We start from the raw sequence: 22578 nt of genomic DNA on the forward strand, positions 1-22578 counted from the left end.
TTGAAAAAAGCAGAATGACGTATCAACCGTCTTATACTGCGCAGTCGGCAATTAACTAATCTGATTAATAATTGATCTGACTGAATTACTTTACCAACCTACTTTTGATTAAGTACCTACTTACTAATTATTTCCAAGTTTATTACTTAAAACTTCAAGCATACCTGTTGACGTCGACATCGGTGGATTCCAAGATGTTTCTCGCTTTGTCCAAATAGCCGTGTTCGACGGCCGCGAACAGCGCTGAAACAATACGGAAAGAATGTTATTACCTACATTTGGCTGAGATATTCGCGCCATTCGTAATGAGATTTTATCCGTAGGCACATCCGAGCAGACCCTCCGTGAGTAAATACAATAACTGGATTGTAGCCGTCTATGTAAAGATACAGTGTGCTTCATAAAAGATATTTAAGTAAGTTCTTAGTCTGAGAGAAGATAAAATTGAATATAATGTGAAAATGTTGGCACAAAGAGTGCATTACTTAGGAGAGAGTGGTTTATATTAAGTAACTATTTTGTATTTATAATATCTAACGAATTACTTAGGTATACTTATTCCGAGGATTGATTTCAATTCAATATCTAAAAACTTAAAATTTGTAACAAAATTAAACCAAAAACCGCCATTAAATTAAAAATTAAACTTAAATAAAAAAATTAAAACAAAAGAAAAAAATACCATGCAAATGAATGTTAACAGGCGGCAATGGCGCGACGTCACGTGGCTCCTTCCTGCGGCGCGGGTCGAGGTGCGGGGGCGGCGGCGCGCACGCGCTCAGCGACGGCAGCTCCGCCCCGCACCCCTCCAGCAGCGCGCCGTATTGCAGCTCTGCGCGGGAGAGAGATGGCAACATAAATAAAACAACCAAAGACAACAAAAAAGTAATGCAAACTTTTTGGAAAGAAAAAAAAAGAATTAGGTTTTTCACTTGGAAAAGAAAACTTAGAAATGTTCAGAATAATAACGGCCTCGCTTCTTCTGAGTGCAAAAGTAAATATACCAAAAGGATTAAGTACTTTTTGGTAGCTTATAATAAATCTTGTAATATTTAACTATATTTTCAGCATACCTAGGTACCATGATTGTCCATAATAAAATAATATTATAATTATTTAAGATGTTGTGATAATGATGCTACTACGCTGCCGTAGCAAGTTTCCGCCGGAAGTGGTTGTGTAGTTTGTTTTCTATGGCGTAATTTATTTATTAAGTACCTAATGGGGAGTAACGCGTGTGAATTTGCCGCTAGGGGCGCTGGTGTCGACTGAGGTTAAGTGACATTTTACTTTTCATATAATTTGTTTGGCGGGCTTCGTGATAAATTATATTTTCGTTCATTTCCCTGTTGAAAAGTGATCTCTTTTCGCGAAATTATCGCAAATATGGATTATTTATCGATGAATGTGCACGCTTTGAAAGCTGAATTAAGGAAAAGAGGCGCATAAATAAGCGGTCTCAAAGAGCAGCTAATTCAGAGGTTAGTTTGTTTACTGTTTACAAACTTATTTTTTACGAAATGTATGCTTGTTTGCTTAGGTAACAGCTATGTTTTTGCTTTTTACAGACACCAAGACTATGACCGTAACAGTAACTTGGTTGTTAACGTAGAGGACAGCATCATACAACAAAATGATTCAGTGTATACTGTTGAGTGGCCTTAAGAAACTTTGTATAGCAGTGTAAACACTAAAAATGAAACTCCAGATCTAGATATTGTCACCAATGAGTAACTACTTTGGAATTTATGTACAGTGTACGGTGGCCTGCGCCTAAAAGTATACAGGCGGAGTTTTTAAAATAGCGATCCCTGATGATGAAGGGACCAGCTACATCTGTTATAAATTCGGGGATGTGTTGTGTGTGATGTGTGTAGCAGTGGTGTTTATGTGGATGTGCTTGAGCAGCATGTGAGCTTGAGATCGCTATTTTAAAATCGCCGCCTGTATACTTTTAGGCGCAGGCCACCGTACATACCATCGCTCTTACGGTGAATGAAAACATCGTGATAAAACCTGCATATCTAGATTTTCGAACCCACCAACCTGCAGAGGACCAGTGTGGTAGGAAATGGTCCAAGCTTAGGAGTGGAGTTTAGACCTTAAGGCGGACATGGACAAAGGCTCCATTCGAGTGAGCCAGGTGCAGGTACTGACACCCCCACAAATAATAGAATACTTAGTATACTATACTACCATTATAAAGTTTCAACTAACAACTCAACCAGCATTCATTGTGTGGATTACTAATGTGTTATATTTTTTGTATAGCAGTGTGTTTAAACGGAGAGGATAAATAAAAGTTAAATCAGTGTGTAATTCTTTTATTTTTAGTGTATTTATTAAATGCCTAATCCTTATTTACATTATGTTCTTTCTGAAATTGGTTATAATGATTTTCACAAACACGAGATTATCGGATAATAATTATTTCACAAGCCACTGTTTTAGAACAGTTTTATCACTTGGTAACATATGTCCTCCTTTTCTTTCCCAATATAACGGATCTGAACAACATTGCGGCATAGTAACTCGATATGATGATAGTTATTTTATAATTAATAAGCTTATAAGATTCAAGATTTAAAAACTTTATTTGGCGCCAATTTGATAAAGTCGCCTTTGATAAATTTGACAGCTATGGTACCTCTTTACCTCAGTCGACAGTGGCGCCAACTGGTGAGCAAAAAAACGGTAGTCCCCATTAAAAGTACTTAACAAGACCTCCGTAATATTGTCTATAAATTACAAAATAGATTTAAGGATTATCCTACATGAGATACATATTTTAACTTGTTATTTTGTATGGCATTGGCATGGTGTATTTCGCTACAGAATTAAAATGCTCGTTTTTGTTTTGTTAAATAGATCATTTTATACTAAATTTCATAAATTAGGATTCTGCATAGCACAACAAGACTTTACAAGACAAATCTGCACTCTAAGTGGGTAAATTGTATTATCAATTTCCGCCATTTGTAAACCTTAATTCTACTGCCTGTCCTCGACAGAGGTCGTTGTACAAAATCCTTATTCGGTGATGTACCGTACATTATGATTAGGTACTGTTTTCGTAAACATATTAAACACAAGGTACATTGGTTCTGGCGTTATTCAAGGCAGCGACCGACATGACTTGCAGAATAATAATATGGTTTCATTCTTAATCCATGAGGTTCAAGCAAATCTTTGTTTAAACATAATATTATCACCCTGTACGCTGGTCACAGGAAAGTTCTACACTGGTAGTACCACACGTAGGTTGGCAAGTTTTGACTTCCTATTTTGAGAGTTCTAACTCAGATGAACAGCTACAAATACTATATTGAGTATAATAATGTTTAAAAGAATAGTTATAATAATATAGCAAGTAACCTATAGAAGAACCAAAGACAAAGACTATTAATTTCCGGCACGCATCGGATAATGAATCCATAACAGGTGGCAAAAAGTCAACTATCTAACTATGGCCGCCAAGCCTGCTTACATAACCACAGGAAAAGTATTTTCCCCCAACAAAAACTGTAACAGCACAACAGAGGCTTGCTCCAGCTACATAATTTGTGCTTTTTGCGCAAACAAGCGGCTAATATACGAGCTGGTTTCAAACAAAGAGGTGAAAGGTTCCCATACGTCGTGCCGCCGCGCCATGTAATGTTGTAAACAAATCGCTGTTACCGTAACACTACACTTTCGTGACTACGCGCACAAAGTGAACTTAGGTGACTTGGGTCTTGTCTTGAGTTTACGCGCTCATGATCGCTTACAATTCTTATGAAATAAGTTGAGTAATAATATTTATGTCATAGTTCGTACCTATACATCCTCTGATTAAAATTATTTTGGCACCTCTAGTCATTGAAAATCGCGGGCTCGGGTGTACCCTCAGACACCCAAGACATTGAATACGTGTAGGTAATAATCAAACCAAACAAACAAGAAGTTTGCATTGCACAAATGCACATGCATAATAAACCTTAACTTTTTGTAAGTAAACAAAACCTGACCTCCGTAGCTTGTGTTATAAATATTATCAAAACAATATGACGACATTGAACAGAATTTACAACACTTAAAAAAACAGCTGAACGAAAAATCTGTCTCATCAGAAAATACTTTATCTTTGGAAGCTAAAATTGATAGCTTGGAACAACAAGCTAGACAATGCAATATCGAGATCCTAAACGTTCCGGAGAAGCGTGGCGAGAACCTCCTTACACTCCTTGATAGCTTTGGTGCTGCCATCAACATGAATATACCGCCACGCGAGATTGTCGCTGTGCACCGTGTGCCGCATGCACTCAGTCAGAGCTCAAAGCCCAAAAACATAATCGTGAAGTTCCAGTCCCGCATACTCCGCGACAACGTACTGACCGCGGCGCGCGGGTGCAAGGAGCTTACTTCAGCCAAGTTGGGTGTATCGGGCAATGCGCAAAAGGTCTTCGTTAACGAACACCTTACACTCAAAAATAAACAATTGTTTCGAGAGGCACGCGAGGCGGCGAGAGGACATAACTATAAATTTGTATGGGTCAAAAACGCAACCGTCCTCGTCCGAGAAACAGAGACCTCGCCCATATTCGCCATCAGATGCGCAAAGGATCTGGATAAAATCAAACCGCGTCCCGTGGTTACAAATAATTAGTATATTTTTCTCTATATGTTTAGATATTATATTCTCTCTTCTATACACTTTATGTTTTGAAAACCTGAATTATTCTTCAAATGCATGTTATACAAGTAAACAGATATCAGACGTAGTTATAAACGAAACAATAAAATGTAATTGCATCTTTTACTCCATTCAATCAATAAGAAATCGCTCACATTTTATAAATATAGTACATTATGCACATACCTATAGCGTACGGATTCCAAGTAATGCTCGCCATCAATATATCATTATTTATAGTCACATTTTCAATCCAGTTACTAAATATTATCATTTATATTGTTCAACTAAATGTCACATAACGAAAAAATAACAATATTTTACCAGAACTGTAGAGGTACTCGCACTAAACTGAACACTATCTATTTCAATATTTTGTCCAATAATTACGACGTCATAATAATCACAGAATCGTGGCTAACTCCAGAAATTAATGACAGTGAATTTATCGATGATAGATACTCGGTATTTAGGTGTGATCGCGATCGCATAAAAACGAATAAAAAGGACGGTGGTGGCGTATGGATCGCTGTTCTTAAGGAACTGAAAGCTGTATTACATCACCCATATTTGTCTGTATCACCTCACATAGAGCACGTTGTAGTAGAGATACCTGGTCCCTCGTTGGGTAGAAAAAATTTAATAATAGCCTCCTATATTCCACCTAATTCTAATGACTCTCTATACATGACCCACCTCGAAGCTATGCACAAACTGGTTGATAAACCAGATGTGGATGGGTTCATAATTGTAGGTGACTACAACTTGCCAGCTATTCAATGGGCGCGTTCTAACACTGAAAATTCTGCACTATCATGTTCGCGCACCGGCCGAGTCTCACAGTATATTGCCGATTTCATGAATTTTTTCAACGCATACCAATTTAACGACTGTAAAAATTGTAACGACAACATTTTAGACGTACTTATCACTAACAAGGAATGTTCCCTGACAGGCTCACAAAATCATCTCTGCCCACCAGATAAACTACACCCTCCACTCTCCGCCACCGTAACTTTTAAGACTTCCTACACGCCTCTGAAACGAAAATTGATATCTAAACTAAATTTTCACAAAGCAAACTATGACCTTATTAATCGCGATATTACCAACACAAACTGGGATGATATTTTGTCACCACTAAAAGCAGACGCAGCCCTCACAGCTTTTTACAATAAAATTCATAGCATTATAATACAGCACTGTCCTATGTCTTCACCCAAAAACTCCAATTACCCATTTTGGTTTTCTCCAGCCTTAATCCACATTTTTAATAACAAAAAAAAGGCATGGGTAAAATGGAAAAAATACAATAATTTATTTGATTATGAAATATTCTCACTTTATAGATCACGTTTTAAATCTGAGGCCCGTAAATGTTACTCAAAATATATAGAATCGGTCGAAGATAATGTATTCAAGAACAGTAAATATTTTTGGACATATATAAATAATCGCAAAAAAAAACCGGGAATTCCCTCCTCTATGTGCTATAAAAACACTACCGCTAATGATCCCACAAATATTTGTAACCTATTTTCCGATTTCTTCCACTCCGTCTATGAACCGTCCACGCTATTGGGTGATAATTTTATTCCGGTACCTGACTACGCCCCTCACGATTTATTTATCAGTGATATACACATCAGTTCCCATAAAATATGTAGGGCACTGTCCTCAGTTGACCCCACCAAAGGCCCCGGCTCTGATGGAATTCCTCCTGTTTTTCTTAAGAACACCGCTAAGGATATATACAAACCCCTTTCATTAATTTTCAATAAATGTATGTCGGAAGGAACATTTCCTACAGCGTGGAAACACGCCAACATAATTCCCGTACACAAAAGTGGGCCTAAAAACAACGTAGAAAAATACCGTCCTATCTCGTTGCTACCAGCTTTGTCGAAGGTCTTCGAGAGATTAGTGCATGATGAAATTTACCCTTCGCTCCATAGAATAATTTTGCCTGAGCAACACGGTTTCACAAAAAATAGATCAACCACTACAAACCTCATGGTCTTCACAAATTTCGTATTTCAAAATCTCGATGACAGAACCCAAACGGATGCAGTCTACACTGACTTTCAGAAGGCCTTCGACAAAGTTGACCACGAGCTGCTCCTACATAAAATTGCGTTCAACGGCATTCGGGGTAATTTACTTAGGTGGATGGTATCCTATATTTCTAACAGAACTCAAACAGTAGTTATCTGCGGTCATCAGTCCAATACTATCCGAGTTACCTCCGGTGTCCCTCAGGGGTCTATACTGGGGCCTCTACTCTTTATTCTTTACATTAACGATATTAACACTTGTTTTAGAAACTCAAAATTTTTACTCTACGCTGACGACTTAAAAGCATTTAAAAGCATAAATTCACAAAATGATTGCCTACTATTCCAAGAAGATCTCGATCGACTTACAGAATACTGCAATAATAATAAACTACATCTTAGCCTTCCAAAATGCAACTTTATAAATTTTACAAAAAAAAGGAAAATTACGCAATTTCAATACATGTTATGTCATTCACCACTTAATAAAGTAGACGCCCTGAGGGACCTGGGAGTCATTCTCGATTCTAAATTACATTTAGATCAACATATTGATAGTATTGTGAGTAAGGCATATAAAATGTATGGGCTAGTCATGAGGTCAACCACAGACTTTTCACGTCCTGAAACACTTATCCACCTCTATAAAAGCATAATCCGCCCACAGCTTGAGTATGCGGTACCAATCTGGAATCCCATATATAAAAAATATAGTGACGCAATTGAAAGTGTTCAACGCAAGTACCTCCGTTCAGTACACTTCCGAGTTCATCGTAACTGCAACCACCTCTCTTACACCGAGTTACTGGACGAATATGGCCTCATTCCACTAGATTCAAGGCGACTTATCTTGGAAGCCGTAACGCTGTACCGACTTTGTCATAGCCACTTTGATTGCACAGACCTATCTAATAAGCTGTATTATGTTGTACCTAGAACAGTGGTGCGGCGGGAGGCGCGCGCATACCGCATGTTCGCGACGAGCCTGCGTCACACGAACGCCGGCCGGCGCGCGCCTCTCTGCCGCATCGCTGATTCCTACAATAAGCACTTTGAGCATATTGATATGTTTTCAAAATTTGCAGATTTTAAAAACAATATACACAAAGTTTTCAGAAATTAACTAGATAATTAAAATTAATTTGTTATTATGTTTGGATTACTACATATTTGCATTAACTATACCATATTTGCACAATATTAGCAACAGGTTGCTTCCTAAATCATTACAGAAATATCTTCTTTTTTTTTTCTCGTAAACATCACTTTACTTCCACTATCAAATCACCAATCATCGCACTTCTAGATTTTGAACTGTAATAACAGTACTATGTTAACATACTTGTAGACAATGTTGTGGGATGTATATTAACATAATTATATTTAATCTAAGTCTACTTAGTAAGTATTAATGTACATCTGTTTATTGTCTCAAATAAATAAAAATAAAATAAAAATAAAAATAAAATAAAGAACAAATTAGCCGGCCAGTATTGACGAGTGTAATGCAAGAAGTATTTATTTTATAGCTTCACGAGAACCGGAACCTCATGCATAGCCGTATTGAACACCGCCGAGGCCAGCGTGCGGAAAGAGACAAGAATCGTGATATGTGGCCGACCATTGACCGACTAAACTGGTCGTGCACGGTACTAATCGGAAGTCAGTTATCGATCGATACATTTGACAGTATTTTGATAGCCAATTAAATCGCTCCCAATTTGTTTATCCATAAATGCAACGCGCAATAATTGTAATTTATATACAGGTTGTATCGCGTTGCTAATTAACTCATTGTGCTTTTAAATTGCTTTACGGTAATAGCGCAAACATTTGCTTAATTAAATATGGACGTACTCACTTTAAACTTGGGATAAAATTAAGTAATACATACATGCAAATTTTGACTCATGCCCATAAAATAGTAGAACATTGAATTCATAGATCAATATTTTAGGAACGAACTTGAATGTACGTACACACATCACTATACATACATTAGGATGCCCAGAAAAATTTCACGAAAAACACAAACACAAAATTGCTGTAAGTGAAAAGATTGAAACTCGGCAAACATTCAAAGGACCGAAGTACTAATAAAAAGCACTCACTGACCACATGATAATATAAAGTCTAGCATGTCACTCCATTGCAGTATCATAATTGCAACTGAGTTCATATCTAGTGCACAGTTTGGGAGCAAGGCATTGTTAAAAATTGTTTGGCTTATATCTTCGTCATCGCATAATGTAATATTTTGATAGTGTGGGAAGCTTCATTAATTAATAGCAATTTTTATTAACCTACATAATTGTGAAAGTTTTGTGGCTATTGACAGTTGTGTGATAAATAGTTTTGGAACTTTTCCCACAATTATTCTACGCGTTTTGAGAATTTTAATAGCAAATACCATGGGTTAATCTTGGGTTAGTCCAGTGGAATGATCCTCCTTTCCTATATATTTATAATGGAGCCACCATCTATTCTATTCTATTCTATTCTCTGTGGGGGTGTAAGTACCTGCACCTGGCTCTCTCGAGTGGAACCTTTGTGCATATCCCCAAGGTCTAAACTGCCTTCCTAAGCTTGGACCATTTCCCACCACGCTGGTCCACTGTGGGTTGGTGGGTTCACATATCTAGATGTGCTAGATATGTGAACCCACCAGGGTATGCAGGATATGATATGCTGATATGCAGGTTTCCTCACGATGTTTTCCTTCACCGTAAGAGCGATGGTATACATTGTACTTAAGTTAAAAGAACTCATTGGTACATGTCAGCGCCGGGATTCGAACCAGCATCTCTTGATTGAGAAGCGGGCGCTCACCCGACTGAGCTACCACCGCTCTGGAGCCACCATATCCAGTTACCTATTCCTATTCAAAGCATTGAATGATAAACGGAAATCTCCGTTTCTTTCCACCTTCTTTCTAATTATCCATTATGCGGTGTTATTTAATATTGCATAAGATGCTTCTTTCTTATGTGAGACTTTGGGTACAATGAGCGTAATATTACGAAACATAATACCAAAACTTGAAAGCTAACGATATTGACCTTTTATTCCCACTTTAGTGCATAAAGACGATGATGTTTTCTCTTTTATGTATACCTACTTATTATTATTATTCCCGAGTCCAGTTCAATGTAGCAGACATAATTCTAATTAACTGAGCAATTTAAAATTAATCCTAATCATAAACATGAACAATTTACACTAGAGTAACTTTTAAAAATCATTTAGAGATAAAATATTTGCTTACTTGTCTACCAGCACAAATAACTTTTGTGTACGTGAATGTTTCAAGCATTACTTTATGTGTAGCTTCAGGGGTTACAGTTAACAGCTGTTTGTAAGTTTGCAATGTTTTATGCAACATGTGAATGTTTCAATATGAAGCGCCATCCTAGGCAGGTATACAAGAGCTTACTTCAGCTTAGTTTGTTAATTAAAGAGTAAAGCTGACAGGAGTTACAGGCTACAGTAAAAAATACCGGCTAACTTTTATCCGACGGAATACTTTTTTAATTTCACGCTAGCTCCTTAAAAGTGCACTTTTCAGAAGCACACAAACTCCGTGGGAGACGCAGAGTCGCTTCGTTAGATACGGATATACTTTAAACTTGCGATTTATGGAAATGCTTAGAGAAAACTAGGTGGAACGTGCCCTCAAAGTGTCCTTTTTAATCGACTTCGAAAATATTAGGAGGTTCTCAATTCGTCTGTATGTATGTTCCTATGGCTGGTAAGAAACTTCTTAGCGTGACGGTGACAAATATTACTACACTAGGGTTTGTCACCGTGGTGAAGGGATTGGGTAGTCAGATAAGCGTCAGTTGATGACTTCTTGTCAGAGTGCTTCAGACAGGTGAGGAACAGATGGTACCTCACTTGAGGCTTAAAAACTAGTGAAATAACTTTACTAAATCTACATTTAACCTTCTATGAGGCAAACAGTTCTTTATCATCAGGGACCAAGCCTACCCTTTTTAACCTGTCATAAGTTGAGATAAAGCTGAATAGAAAATTAAGTTTTTACAGACAGTAAATTTCGTCTAAATTATAATGTCACCGTCTCGTCGCTTTAATTACAATCACTGAAAAATAAACTCTAAACATTTTATCTTATAAATCACTTATTTAAATAAAATGATTTAATTTGAAGACAAGCAGTTAATTCAGAGTTTCAATAAAGCTGATTAGGCAGTAACAAAAGGGTGAAGGGACCTTTGCGTCGCGACCTGTTTCAATACTTTTATCAAATTATTATAGGTACGTACATATCTCGGCCTCCTTGACTAAGTTAAGTACTTACCTATATATACGCTCACGGGCAATAAAAAAAGTTAAATTGAGAAAAAAACAAAATTTTGTTAAACGCAAAAAAACTAACTTAATGACGCCTTCTGCAATATTTAAGTACATTTTAACGGTGCATCAGAATAATACCAAAAAAAATAAATTTTAATATACATATATTGTTCAAGTTTCCTATAAAATGTTTAAGTGGGACTGTTTCTTTGCACGTGAGTGTAGTTACTTTTAATACTCCTTCTGTATGATTAATTTTATAGGAGAGTATCTTGGAAGAGGCCATTCTATATTGCAAAGCACAAAGCATTAAACTCTATTGCATATAATTTATGGTGTACATTAGTTTACAAACAAATTCCTTAAAACGCGGACAAAAAGGTTAGCTGTGAGATTCCCACGCAGCATAGTGAAATGGCTGATTTTCCACGCCTTGGTTTCTGATGAAGATAATTCGCTTTCCTACGTTTATTAGAAACAACTAACTGTAATATTTAATAATAAATCATTTTTTTATTATACACTCTGGTTTTAGGATAAGTAAGTAGTTAAGTGGTACTGGTAAAAAACGGTCAGTGTGAAAAAATCTGTAACTAATACACACGTTACTTGGGCCAACAGAGCGCCTATCTCAGCTATTGCAACACCCAGGCTTGCTACTCCAGTTTACTCGGGAGCTAGGCTGGCTGAGCTGAAATCAAGGGGATATGTACAAAGGTTCCACTCGAGAGAGCCACGTACAGGAGAGTAACTTCAGCTCCTCTCAGAATAGAATAGAATAGAATAGAATACACACGTTATTGCAATGCTTAGTTTACCGCCTCATGCCACCCTTACCCGCCACTGATCAAATGCTTATTTATCATTACTTAATTAAATGGCAGAAGTAGTTTATTATTATGTGCCCACTGCCTACAAACAATTGCGCAACAAAAGGAGTCAGAGATAGGCTTAATTAAATGATAATAAATGGCACTCGGTTCGTAAATACAAAAGGCCGCAATATATACGGATCGATTATAAAAATATTCATATTTTTATCCTACCTTGCAAAATGTTTGCATATGAGTAGTGGGTATCAACCTTCAAATTTTTATTGTATTGGCCATATACCTAATTTAATGGACACCTGGTAGTTTTTGAACTAAATTTTAATTGTATTTAGGTGGCATATAAATTGTAATTGCTATAATATAAAATTGATACAAACTAAATAATGTTAACTACTGTTGATCAAACTAATCTCAATTACGTAACGTATGATAGCAATAGTAAATTTAATTTACAACACAAAGACTGGTAACAACTTACCTATGTCTGATTTCACACATCATCGCCTTATTAAGTAATTGGGCTATTTATGCCGAATAAAAACCAGTTAAAAATGTACATGTAAGTATGCGCTTTAACTATGTAACAATGCGAACATCACATGCAGGATTCCTAGTTCTTGGGTAAATTATTTCCTTCCGTATGGCACAAAACAGTTCAATTTAGCAAAGTGCCTTTAATGCGTATGATACGTATTTTATAGTTTTTATATAAGTAATTGGTATTCCATGAATTAGTTATATCAAGAAGTCTACAATTAAAATGGAAGCTATAATTTTATTATGTTATGTTACACCATTGATTGAATAGGGGTTTCATTTAGTTGTCAGTTGTTACTACTTGTTACGTTCTACCTACTTCTCTTTAATTTTAATAATTAACACTTACGTAGGTATACTTAAAGTTGAAGTGAAGATCAATACACTAGAACTGAGTCAATAAACTTGAGTTTCGTTGCGTAATAACCACAGGTTGAGAAGTTTTAATAAATAGCACGCGATGTTTTTATTTATTTTGTTCTTGTGCATGCAATAAATGCATCATCCGCATGAATAATGCTTCGCTTACAATGAAAATATACTTACTTCTGAATCTGTAACAAAATCTAACTAGAAAAGATTAAAGATGTGCAGTATAACCTTCAGGTATTTCCAAAATCATTTTTGACGCATGAGTAAGATTGAATCAACAAAGGTATTGATGTCGTTGAATACGTACTCAAGTATCCGGTGGGCGAGAGCGGCTTGCGGTCCTTGGGCGGCGTGGTGTAGACGAAGGCGGGGTTGACCAGCCCGCGCGGCCCCGCCGGCGGCAGCATGTCGCTCTCGGAGCCCCGTCGCGCGCGCCGCTGGATCACCAGCTCCGTCATCGACTTCGCCGACTCCGACTTGCCCATCCCTTTCAACTTCTTCTTCCCCTTATCTTTCTCCTTCTCCGGGGAGTGGATGTGCAGCAGCGCGGCCGCCTTCGGAGGCACCGCCTGCGGCAGCAGCAGCTCCTTCGCTGACACGCTCTTCTGCTTCTTATTGAACAGGTCACTGAATTTCGACTTTTCCACCTTCCCCTGCTTCACCGCCGGCTTCAGCGTCAAGTCTATGTCCCCGCTCTTCCGCCGCATCTTGGCGGGCTCGAGCTTCCTCTTGGCCATGACTGGCGTCTTGTTCGGGTTGTAGGTCCCGTCCAGTCCCTTGTAGACGACGTCGTACTCCTTCCACACCTGCGTGCTGAAGACGACGCTGTTGCGCTTGAAGTGGTCGTCGAGCTCGGGCTCGTCGTCCCTGGAGGAGCGCAGGCGGCTGCCGATCAGGCGCAGCGAGGCGCGCACGGAGCGCGAGCGGCGCAGGCCGCCCTGCTCGCGCCGGAACCGGTCCATGAGGGCGTCCATGGCCGCGCGGCGGGCGGGCGGGGCGCGGCGCCTGCAGCCGGCAGCATTGCACGTCGCACTCGGGCACGCGCGCGCGAGTCACTCCGAGCCGTGGCCGTGGGTTCACCTGCACGTTCACTGTACCGGGCGGCGCGAGCGCGAATGGGGGCCTGCAACAACGCCGTGGTAGGGCTCAGCGGTGACCCCCGAGCACAGAACTGAGAACCCAGCCGCACAGTCGCCGGCGCACACTACTGATAAACTAAGCGGGCTCATTTGCACAATCACGTTTGATTTGATAAGATAATTGGCTGATATGCATGTTTAGAGTACGCATGTCATAAAGCTGAGATTTATTTGTGTTGACGTCACGCGATAACGGCGTATTTCAGTCGGTTATTGTTGGAGGCACCTGTGTGGAAGCGCGGGTAATATTATTACTATCTGCCGCGTCGTCGCGTGGGGTAATCGAAACATTACCGACCGTATCTATCAATATTAATTAGTCTAAAGTCAACGCAGGTATATTTGTTTTGTGCTTCATTATAATAAGATTTAGCAATGCAGATAATAATAAGTTATTTCACCACTTCAGGTTTAACTTCAATATTACATTGTTTTTGGGTCTAGTAAATAATTATAAGCTAATCTAAATTAATTTTCTAATAAAAGGAAAGTTAGCCGTTTCTTTCAGCAGGCTTACAGGAATTGTAGATATTTTACTTTAATGAAAACTTTTCTTGATTCCACAATACGACTTTATGAAACAAAAGCTTACTATGAATGGAAATTAAATATTTATTTATACCGTCCATTGTAGGCAATGGGCCTCCTCCAACACTGGAGAGTGTTGGTCATAATCACCACTCATTTGGAAGGAGACTTGCACATAACTTTAACCCATAAACGAACAGGTAGATAACAAACTAAGGAAGCTAATAATGCAAAACATTTCAGTTGTTCCATCCAATATTTTACCAAGATATTTTTTTGATAATTACAGATCTAGTGGTAGAACCTACTATAAGAACCTATTTATTATCATAGAGATTTTTTCACTTAGACAGAGATACTAGGTTTCCAGACATTGACGACCGATATGATGGGTTATTGTATTAACCCGTATGAATATATTGAGACAAGATTATGATCTACTCTACACGATAAGTGTAAATAGTAGTAAATAAATACATTTAAAATACAATAATAACAAGAAATTGTATTAGATAAATAGAAACTTTCAATGACTTTGTTCCTTATAAGAACCTGCTGATGGCCGATAACTAATGTTTCGATCCTTATATATCTTCAATTTGTCGTCCACTTGGATATAATAATTATGTTGGTAACTATAGATCTATTGAACGATATCATTAGGAAGATCATTGCAATAAATACTTTTCATACTTGTTTTACTTCGTAGACGTGCGTCGTTGCCCGTTATAGCTTTCTGTTTTTGGTAACTTTTAGACGTGATCAAATTAAAGACTCATCAACATCGTAGTTTCTTTAAACTACATACAGTCAAAACATTGCTTGGAGTTTCAATAGTATACTTTTATATAACGATAGTGGAGATGTTTGCGTTTTCATCTATCATCGGCATACCTATAATACCTAACTTTCTAACATGAATGACTGTCATCTGTTTCATTGTAGTGACCACTGGATGGCTTGTATTCAGAATACACAAACGGTAACTGAGTAAAAAACTAACTTACAGTACCTGCAGAATAGGTACTTATATATTACCATAAGAAAAACTAACTTATTATAAAGTCTAGTATCACCTTCACATTGTAAAGGCAGGTCAAAGTAGCAAGGAAATCGGAAGACTGCACAGTTGGTTGTAAGTTTTTTTTCTGCTTCGAGCATTCATTGCAGATGCAGACCAGTTGGTATTGATGCCCTTGTATGGATAAAATAGGTTGTTTTCGTTGAACCGGACAATATTACGGAACTACTAATTAGTAATTAATTTAAATTTAATTTTTGAAATGCATTTATGATTCTTTTATTTGAAGGGATTTACGTAAGTATCACAATATAATTGTTTTGTCACTACCTAATCTACCTATGTTTTTTCCGCTAAGATTATAGGTAGGTACATGATCAATTACTTTTATTTTGTGTACGGTACTTCTACCTCTACTGAAGCAATATAAATAAACGATATTATAATAAATAAAGTTTCCTTATTAAATTATTATGACAATAAACAAACATTGATTTAATTACAGAGTCTGGCAGCCATTGGTAGTACAGTAAGCCTAATAAGCTTTACTTTAAGAAAACTGCCAGATAGGAATGAGAAATTTGCTACCTATCTAATCTACCTACCTATTGACTATAATGGCATACTAAAAGATAAAACAAAAAGAATAGCGCTCACGCAGAAGTGGGTGATAAATTTATAATAAATGGATAATAGTAATGAAGTTAACAGACTAGCCGCGTTTACACCGGCCGAGCATCGATCGTCTGACACTTCGATAACGAGAGTTATCAGTTAAAGGGAACTGTTGGCCAATCTAAACTTACTTAAAATTCCAAAGTTGAAACTTTCTGTAATAATAATATAATATCCATTATTTCATATACACTTATTACTTATTATATTTTATTATAATAATGACAAAGATTTAGTTAAAATAATAATATAATTAATAATAATATGTGGAGACATCTCACACACGGCTATCCGACCCCAAACTAGGCAGAGCCTGTAATATGGGTATCGGACAGCTGATATATCTACAAAAATACATAGATAGATACATATTAAATATAAATATCAACACCCAAGACAATACAAATATCTGTCTTTCGATCGAACCCGGGACCTTCGGCAGAACAGTCACGGTCACTAACCACTAAACCATCCGGTTGTCTAGCTAGCAAAAGACTACCCAACATTAATAAATTCAGTAAGTACTTATATATACTCTAAAATGTTGCTCTGTCAGTGTAAGCTGGCAGAAAACTTAATAACAATGCTGCTATTAACTTTTAGAATATGTACTTAGTTCTTTGAACCAACGATAGTACAAGTTTTACGAGTGTTTTAATTATATATATTAATAATATTACGTGAGATCTATTTATTATGTAACCTAGTGAAACGGAGCTCAGTTTATAGTTTAATTTCTATGCAATACGAAGGATATTTTAGCCACGTGCCTCGCGGCTATCATAAATATTTTCAATTTATTAGCTCAAAACTTGTTCTATTAAATAAAAGTAAAAAGTAGCTGATATAAATATTTAAGGAAATGCTTTTTATATCAATGTAAAATGTAGATGACACATCGTAGCACATTGTTCCTTTACTGATTATATCTACGATTCTACATGTATAGTTGGTATTCTCACCATGAGCAATTTTCTATGCATTACATAGGTACATGCACCGATTACTATGCAAAATTTTAATACCTACATTAATTTACAGCTCAGAGTACAATTCTAACTGAATTTTCGATGTAGTAAATGCACCGATGAGGCGGAACCGGGCCGACCCGCTAGTATTTATAAATTGCCATTAATAATCGGCCACGGTTATGCAACGCAACAGTACATCGGCTATAATTAACTAGGCAATAAATACATAGCAAGTTAATATTCATATTTAAAATAGTACAGCCTGTGAGCTAATCTACGCACGGGAAGGAGCTATCTCAAAAGACAATAAGTACAAAAATTACAAAAAAACTCATAAAACATCATCTTACGTTTTTTTATTAGGTAATAAATAATAATAAATAAATAATAAATAATCTTTATTGAAAACAAGCAGAGTAGACATAAAACATGAAAACCCTGACTCCCAAACTAGGTAACCCTGTATCTTGAGAGTCAGTGCCTTCCCATTCAATGAACATTTTTATAAATAACAGAAGTAGTGAAGATTTAACATAGGTAAATGAACATAAAGATTGATAATGATATAATTTTGTAAGTATATAGAAGAAAATATGAAATTACAATCAAAAATTTACATCGGTTGGAAAAGGTATAACTATATAAAAAAAAAAGTGAATCGGTAAGTACAACTAAATCTAACATGCATGTTGTATGTGTATGTGAGTGCGAGTGTGTGTGTGTGTGTGTGTGTGTGTGTGTGTGCGTGTTTGTGTGTTGTGAGTGTGTGTGCGTGTATGTGTGTTGTGAGTGTGTGTGTGTGTGTGTGTTGTGTATTTGTGCGTGTGAGTGTGTGTGTGTGTGTGTGTGTATCAAGGTGTGGTTATGAAAGTGGATTCAGAAATTTCTCAGTGCTATCGTAGTTTAGTTCGTTAAGCTTGCATTTCAGTATTTTTTTTAGACAATATTTACTAAGTTTCGGGACATCTTTAATGTTATTAAGTTTTTTATATAAAATCGGACCTCTAAATGTGTATTGGTGACTGGCAAAAGTTGTTTTGACCCGTGTGATTGGCACGCGTCTACGTCGTCTAGTAGGTTCAGATGGTTTTGGGGGGTTATGTTTGTGGAAACGCAAGATCGTGTTTTGAATATAAAGCTGCCTAACTGTAAGTATTTTTGTTTCTTTGTACAGTAGCTCAGTAGGGAAGCGTCTGCGCTTCCGGAACATGATCTTGATAACCATCCTTTGCGCCCTTTCTAACTCTATTAGGTGTGTAGCTGCTGCCCCGCCCCATACTGGTATACAGTAGCAAAGCAATGACTGACATAGGGCGGTGTAGACACTCAATAAAAGGTTTTTATCAGCTACATCTCGTAGATTTTTAAATATTGGGATAAGTCTCCTGGTTCTGTTGCTAAGAGCTTTAATTTGTGGCTGCCAGTTGAGTTTCTCATCAATTATAACACCCAAGTATTTAATGTTGCTAGTCTGTTCCAGTTTTTTACAACTACAGTTGTCGGAGCTGTTGATTTGTCGGTTGCAGGGGTATGTGTGTACGGTTATGTTAAAGTTAGATGTGGGCTTATTTGCATTTGTAATTTTAAAGGTGATCCTAAAGATACCTTTAAGCAACCAGGTAGTAAGTGGAATACACTGGCATTGTGGGTGTGAGAATAACCCCCCGGTTTGTTCCCAAGGTCCCCATTTCCGTTCCATTTAGTTCACTTTGGGGTTCAATTGTTTATACCCCCTTAGGATTTCTGTGAAAGATATCTTGCGACACAGGTGCATGGAATAGAAGGCTAAGGGTATTCATTTCGTTCCGTGATTACGAAATTATGATAGTTTCCAAGTTTGTTTTAATCACACACGCTTAGAATTTGTCAGATGCGGACACGGACATCCTCTGATTTAACTTTTTGTTTATTGAAAAGACCAACATCCTAACATGAGTACACCATAGCTTAATCAGAGTAATAGATAGCATATATATCTATTATCACACTTTACATCTTGGGCTTTAAATAAATATTTCCAATTCTGTTATTTCTGTTTAATTCAAGTCAATCCAATCTTGTCGAATCCGAATCGACTGGCATAAAACGATTTATCTGCCTTAATAGACATCGTGTCAGCGAATTTCCGGTGCTTCTATTAGATTTATTGGGAGAGGGAGTCTTGCTTATTATAACTTAAATTGGAGAAAAAACATGTATGTACATATTACTATATTTAATGAAATGAATGATTATGTAATATTGTTTATCAAACTTACAGAAAACACTTCATAGAAATATTCAGTCAATGAAAATAAGTATTTACATAAAAATATAAATGTAAGTACATTTATATTATAATGTAAGTATTGTCTTTAGAGAAGTATTGTGCAATACAGTTAAGGAGTTCTTAGAGACAATGCCCTTTTCCGTTTACTAATAGTAATAGCCAAAGTCATTACTGAAATTTAATCATTTGTACCCACATAATGGGTTAACGATCTTATGTTCTCATTAGTTCTTACATAAGTTATTTAATATTTTCTTTTAAACTTTGACTGTCTCAAGACTTAGGGCGTCTTGCACAACAAAGTTAATCAAAATTAAATAGTTTGCCTCTTGCTCTGACATTATACTGTCAGAGCAAGAGGTCATAGATATAAATATGTTTAATTTGTTATGCAAGTCACCCTTAGTATGTTAGGTATGTCCCCACCAGCTAAAGTTTACTTAGTACTTTAGACAAAAATGTAGATAAGTACCTAGTTCAGTCATCACAAATAAATAGTAGATCAGCTTTATTTTTGATTATTTTTAACGTTCACAAGATCGTTATCGAAATAATATTAAGTGCAGCACTGCATAGCTGGGTTCTCAATTAGTGCTCGAACGGATAAGTTTTAAATTAAGTAAACGGCATTGTTTATTAGAAATTATTAAATACAAAAACACAGTGTTCAGTAAGTCCATAACAGAATATCACCTCTTAAAACCATATTCCAAGGAGAGCTTTAAAGCGCACGAAATAATTCGTTTAACTGTCAGCACTCAACATAACCGCACTTTCATTGGATCCTATCCAAACAAAGTTCGCACAAAACACGGAATTTTGTAATTACTGCCTTCATTTCGCCTTAATAGTGCACTTTAAAGCGTTGAGGTTTTCTTTACTTAAATTCCATTTTACTTGTACACAAACTGTTCAAAACATAACTAACTTAACGACCGAGTAAACTTGTTTATGGACGCGAAGTTGTTGTCAGTGCTGCCAACCGTGCGCAGGCGCATCTGTCAGTTGTGACAACATGGCGGCCAAAATGGCCGCCAGACGGGGCATGTCAACGGCCTTTGTTGAATTGAATGAATGGAGCGAGACACGAGACGTGCTCAACCTGTTCCTGTCCTACTGATTTAATATAAAATAGCAGGAGCATGTCTACAAGCTATTGCCAAAATGCTACTCTATCTTCGTATACATGTATAATTTTTACTTTACCTAAGCAAAAAAAGTAAGAAGATTTAGTAACACTAGCTAGGTAGGAAAAAAATACAGTTTCACACTTACTTTTTAAAGAAATATGTAACCAAATAAAATATACTATACTTAAGTATAAGTAACCATCAACTAATAAAAAAACATATTGGTGCGTGATGCGGTAGTCGATAATCGGCGGAGTAGTGGCGATAGTGAAAGTGAGTAGATTGCATTGTGCAACAAACACTTGCTGTGCATATGTACCTATAACTAATAGAAACCATAATAATGTAGTTATAATAAGTAATAAGCATTTAATTTATTTTACAGATGTTACCTAGTTCCATAAATTAATAAGGTTCCAAATTATTATCCGTACCCGTACGCAATCCTTTATTGTTCGCCCTTTTTTTTACGGAACCCTAGTTTATACCTTGAATCTATTATGTGTTTCGCTACAGGTTCATGATTTCAGTATTCTAGTTTCCATGGTTCTCTTACGGAACCCTTGGGGTCCGCGTAACGCTAATCGGGAACCGTTGATGTACTTAGACATTCATTTGCTAGAAAAATAGCAATTCTTTAAAACAATGACAGGATTTTAATCTGATTCGTTACGTAGAGGTGTTTACAGATCACAATAGAAACACCATTTTATCGCATCTTAAGATCAACTTGAAGACTACTAATTATTACATTTACTTACGCACTATCTTAAGAAAGTAGCATAACAAAAGGATTGCAACCATATTAAATACGATTTACTTACACTACCTTATCATTAAGCGTGATAAACATTCCCCTGGTATATCTTATTTGTATTAAAGAAAGAGTCATAGTCAAAATTCCGTATCTTTTAAGATCTCACACTCTCATTACATGAATTATTTCAGATTAAAAAGTGTATACAAAATTTATACCACGTGTTCTTATGGTGAAGGAAACCATTGAGGTAACCTCATTCCAAAACCGTGATACGGCTCGTATGTTCGCGACCTATCACGAGAATGTAATGTAAAGCGAAAAACTTGTGTAGCTCGCTTGCGAGTCACCTCTGACTAAGTACTACGTCGTGAGCAATGGACGTTAAAAAGTTTAAACTGTTGTGACTTGAAGTAGGTATGTCAGGATTGTGGCACGTGGAGGTCCACTCTCTCTGATGCCTACCCCTCTGGGAGGCAGGAGTTAGCAATATTATGTATGTATGTGAGTTGAAGAATACATAATAAGTGCTTTATCTACTAGGTATACGTATATATGCCTAACTTTTACTTACGCAGACATCAATTTGATCAGTGGTGGGTGCAACCCATTGATTCTTGAGCATTTATAAATGGAACTTTGTTATCTTTTTTAAGAGCTACCAACTTTGCCATTTTGTAATTACTGCCTTCATTTCGCCTTAATAGTGCACTTTAAAGCGTTGAGGTTTTCTTTACTTAAATTCCATTTTACTTGTACACAAACTGTTCAAAACATAACTAACTTAACGACCGAGTAAACTTGTTTATGGACGCGAAGTTGTTGTCAGTGCTGCCAACCGTGCGCAGGCGCATCTGTCAGTTGTGACAACATGGCGGCCAAAATGGCCGCCAGACGGGGCATGTCAACGGCCTTTGTTGAATTGAATGAATGGAGCGAGACACGAGACGTGCTCAACCTGTTCCTGTCCTACTGATTTAATATAAAATAGCAGGAGCATGTCTACAAGCTATTGCCAAAATGCTACTCTATCTTCGTATACATGTATAATTTTTACTTTACCTAAGCAAAAAAAGTAAGAAGATTTAGTAACACTAGCTAGGTAGGAAAAAAATACAGTTTCACACTTACTTTTTAAAGAAATATGTAACCAAATAAAATATACTATACTTAAGTATAAGTAACCATCAACTAATAAAAAAACATATTGGTGCGTGATGCGGTAGTCGATAATCGGCGGAGTAGTGGCGATAGTGAAAGTGAGTAGATTGCATTGTGCAACAAACACTTGCTGTGCATATGTACC

General features: G+C 36.9%; 1 protein-coding gene across 3 annotated transcripts in view; it reads right to left on the reverse strand.

The window, feature by feature from the left end:
* The window catches only part of LOC105391894, a 63077-nt gene that overhangs the window by 22657 nt on the left and 17842 nt on the right, over nucleotides 1-22578 (reverse strand). The window contains exons 1-4 of one of the 3 annotated variants that reach the window (XM_048626978.1): nucleotides 20079-20597; nucleotides 13090-13905; nucleotides 683-832; nucleotides 165-243 (exon numbers count right to left, since the gene is read on the reverse strand). In XM_048626978.1, the coding sequence (XP_048482935.1) occupies nucleotides 165-243; nucleotides 683-832; nucleotides 13090-13756 (896 nt within the window). In that variant the 5' untranslated portion in view covers nucleotides 13757-13905; nucleotides 20079-20597. Of the gene's footprint in view, nucleotides 1-164; nucleotides 244-682; nucleotides 833-13089; nucleotides 13906-20078; nucleotides 20598-22578 lie in introns of those variants that run through there. The other 2 variants (XM_048626979.1, XM_048626980.1) reach the window with 2 other exon arrangements.

This window comes from Plutella xylostella, chromosome 17, assembly GCF_932276165.1.
Source record: "Plutella xylostella chromosome 17, ilPluXylo3.1, whole genome shotgun sequence".
Lineage (NCBI taxonomy): Eukaryota > Metazoa > Arthropoda > Insecta > Lepidoptera > Plutellidae > Plutella > Plutella xylostella.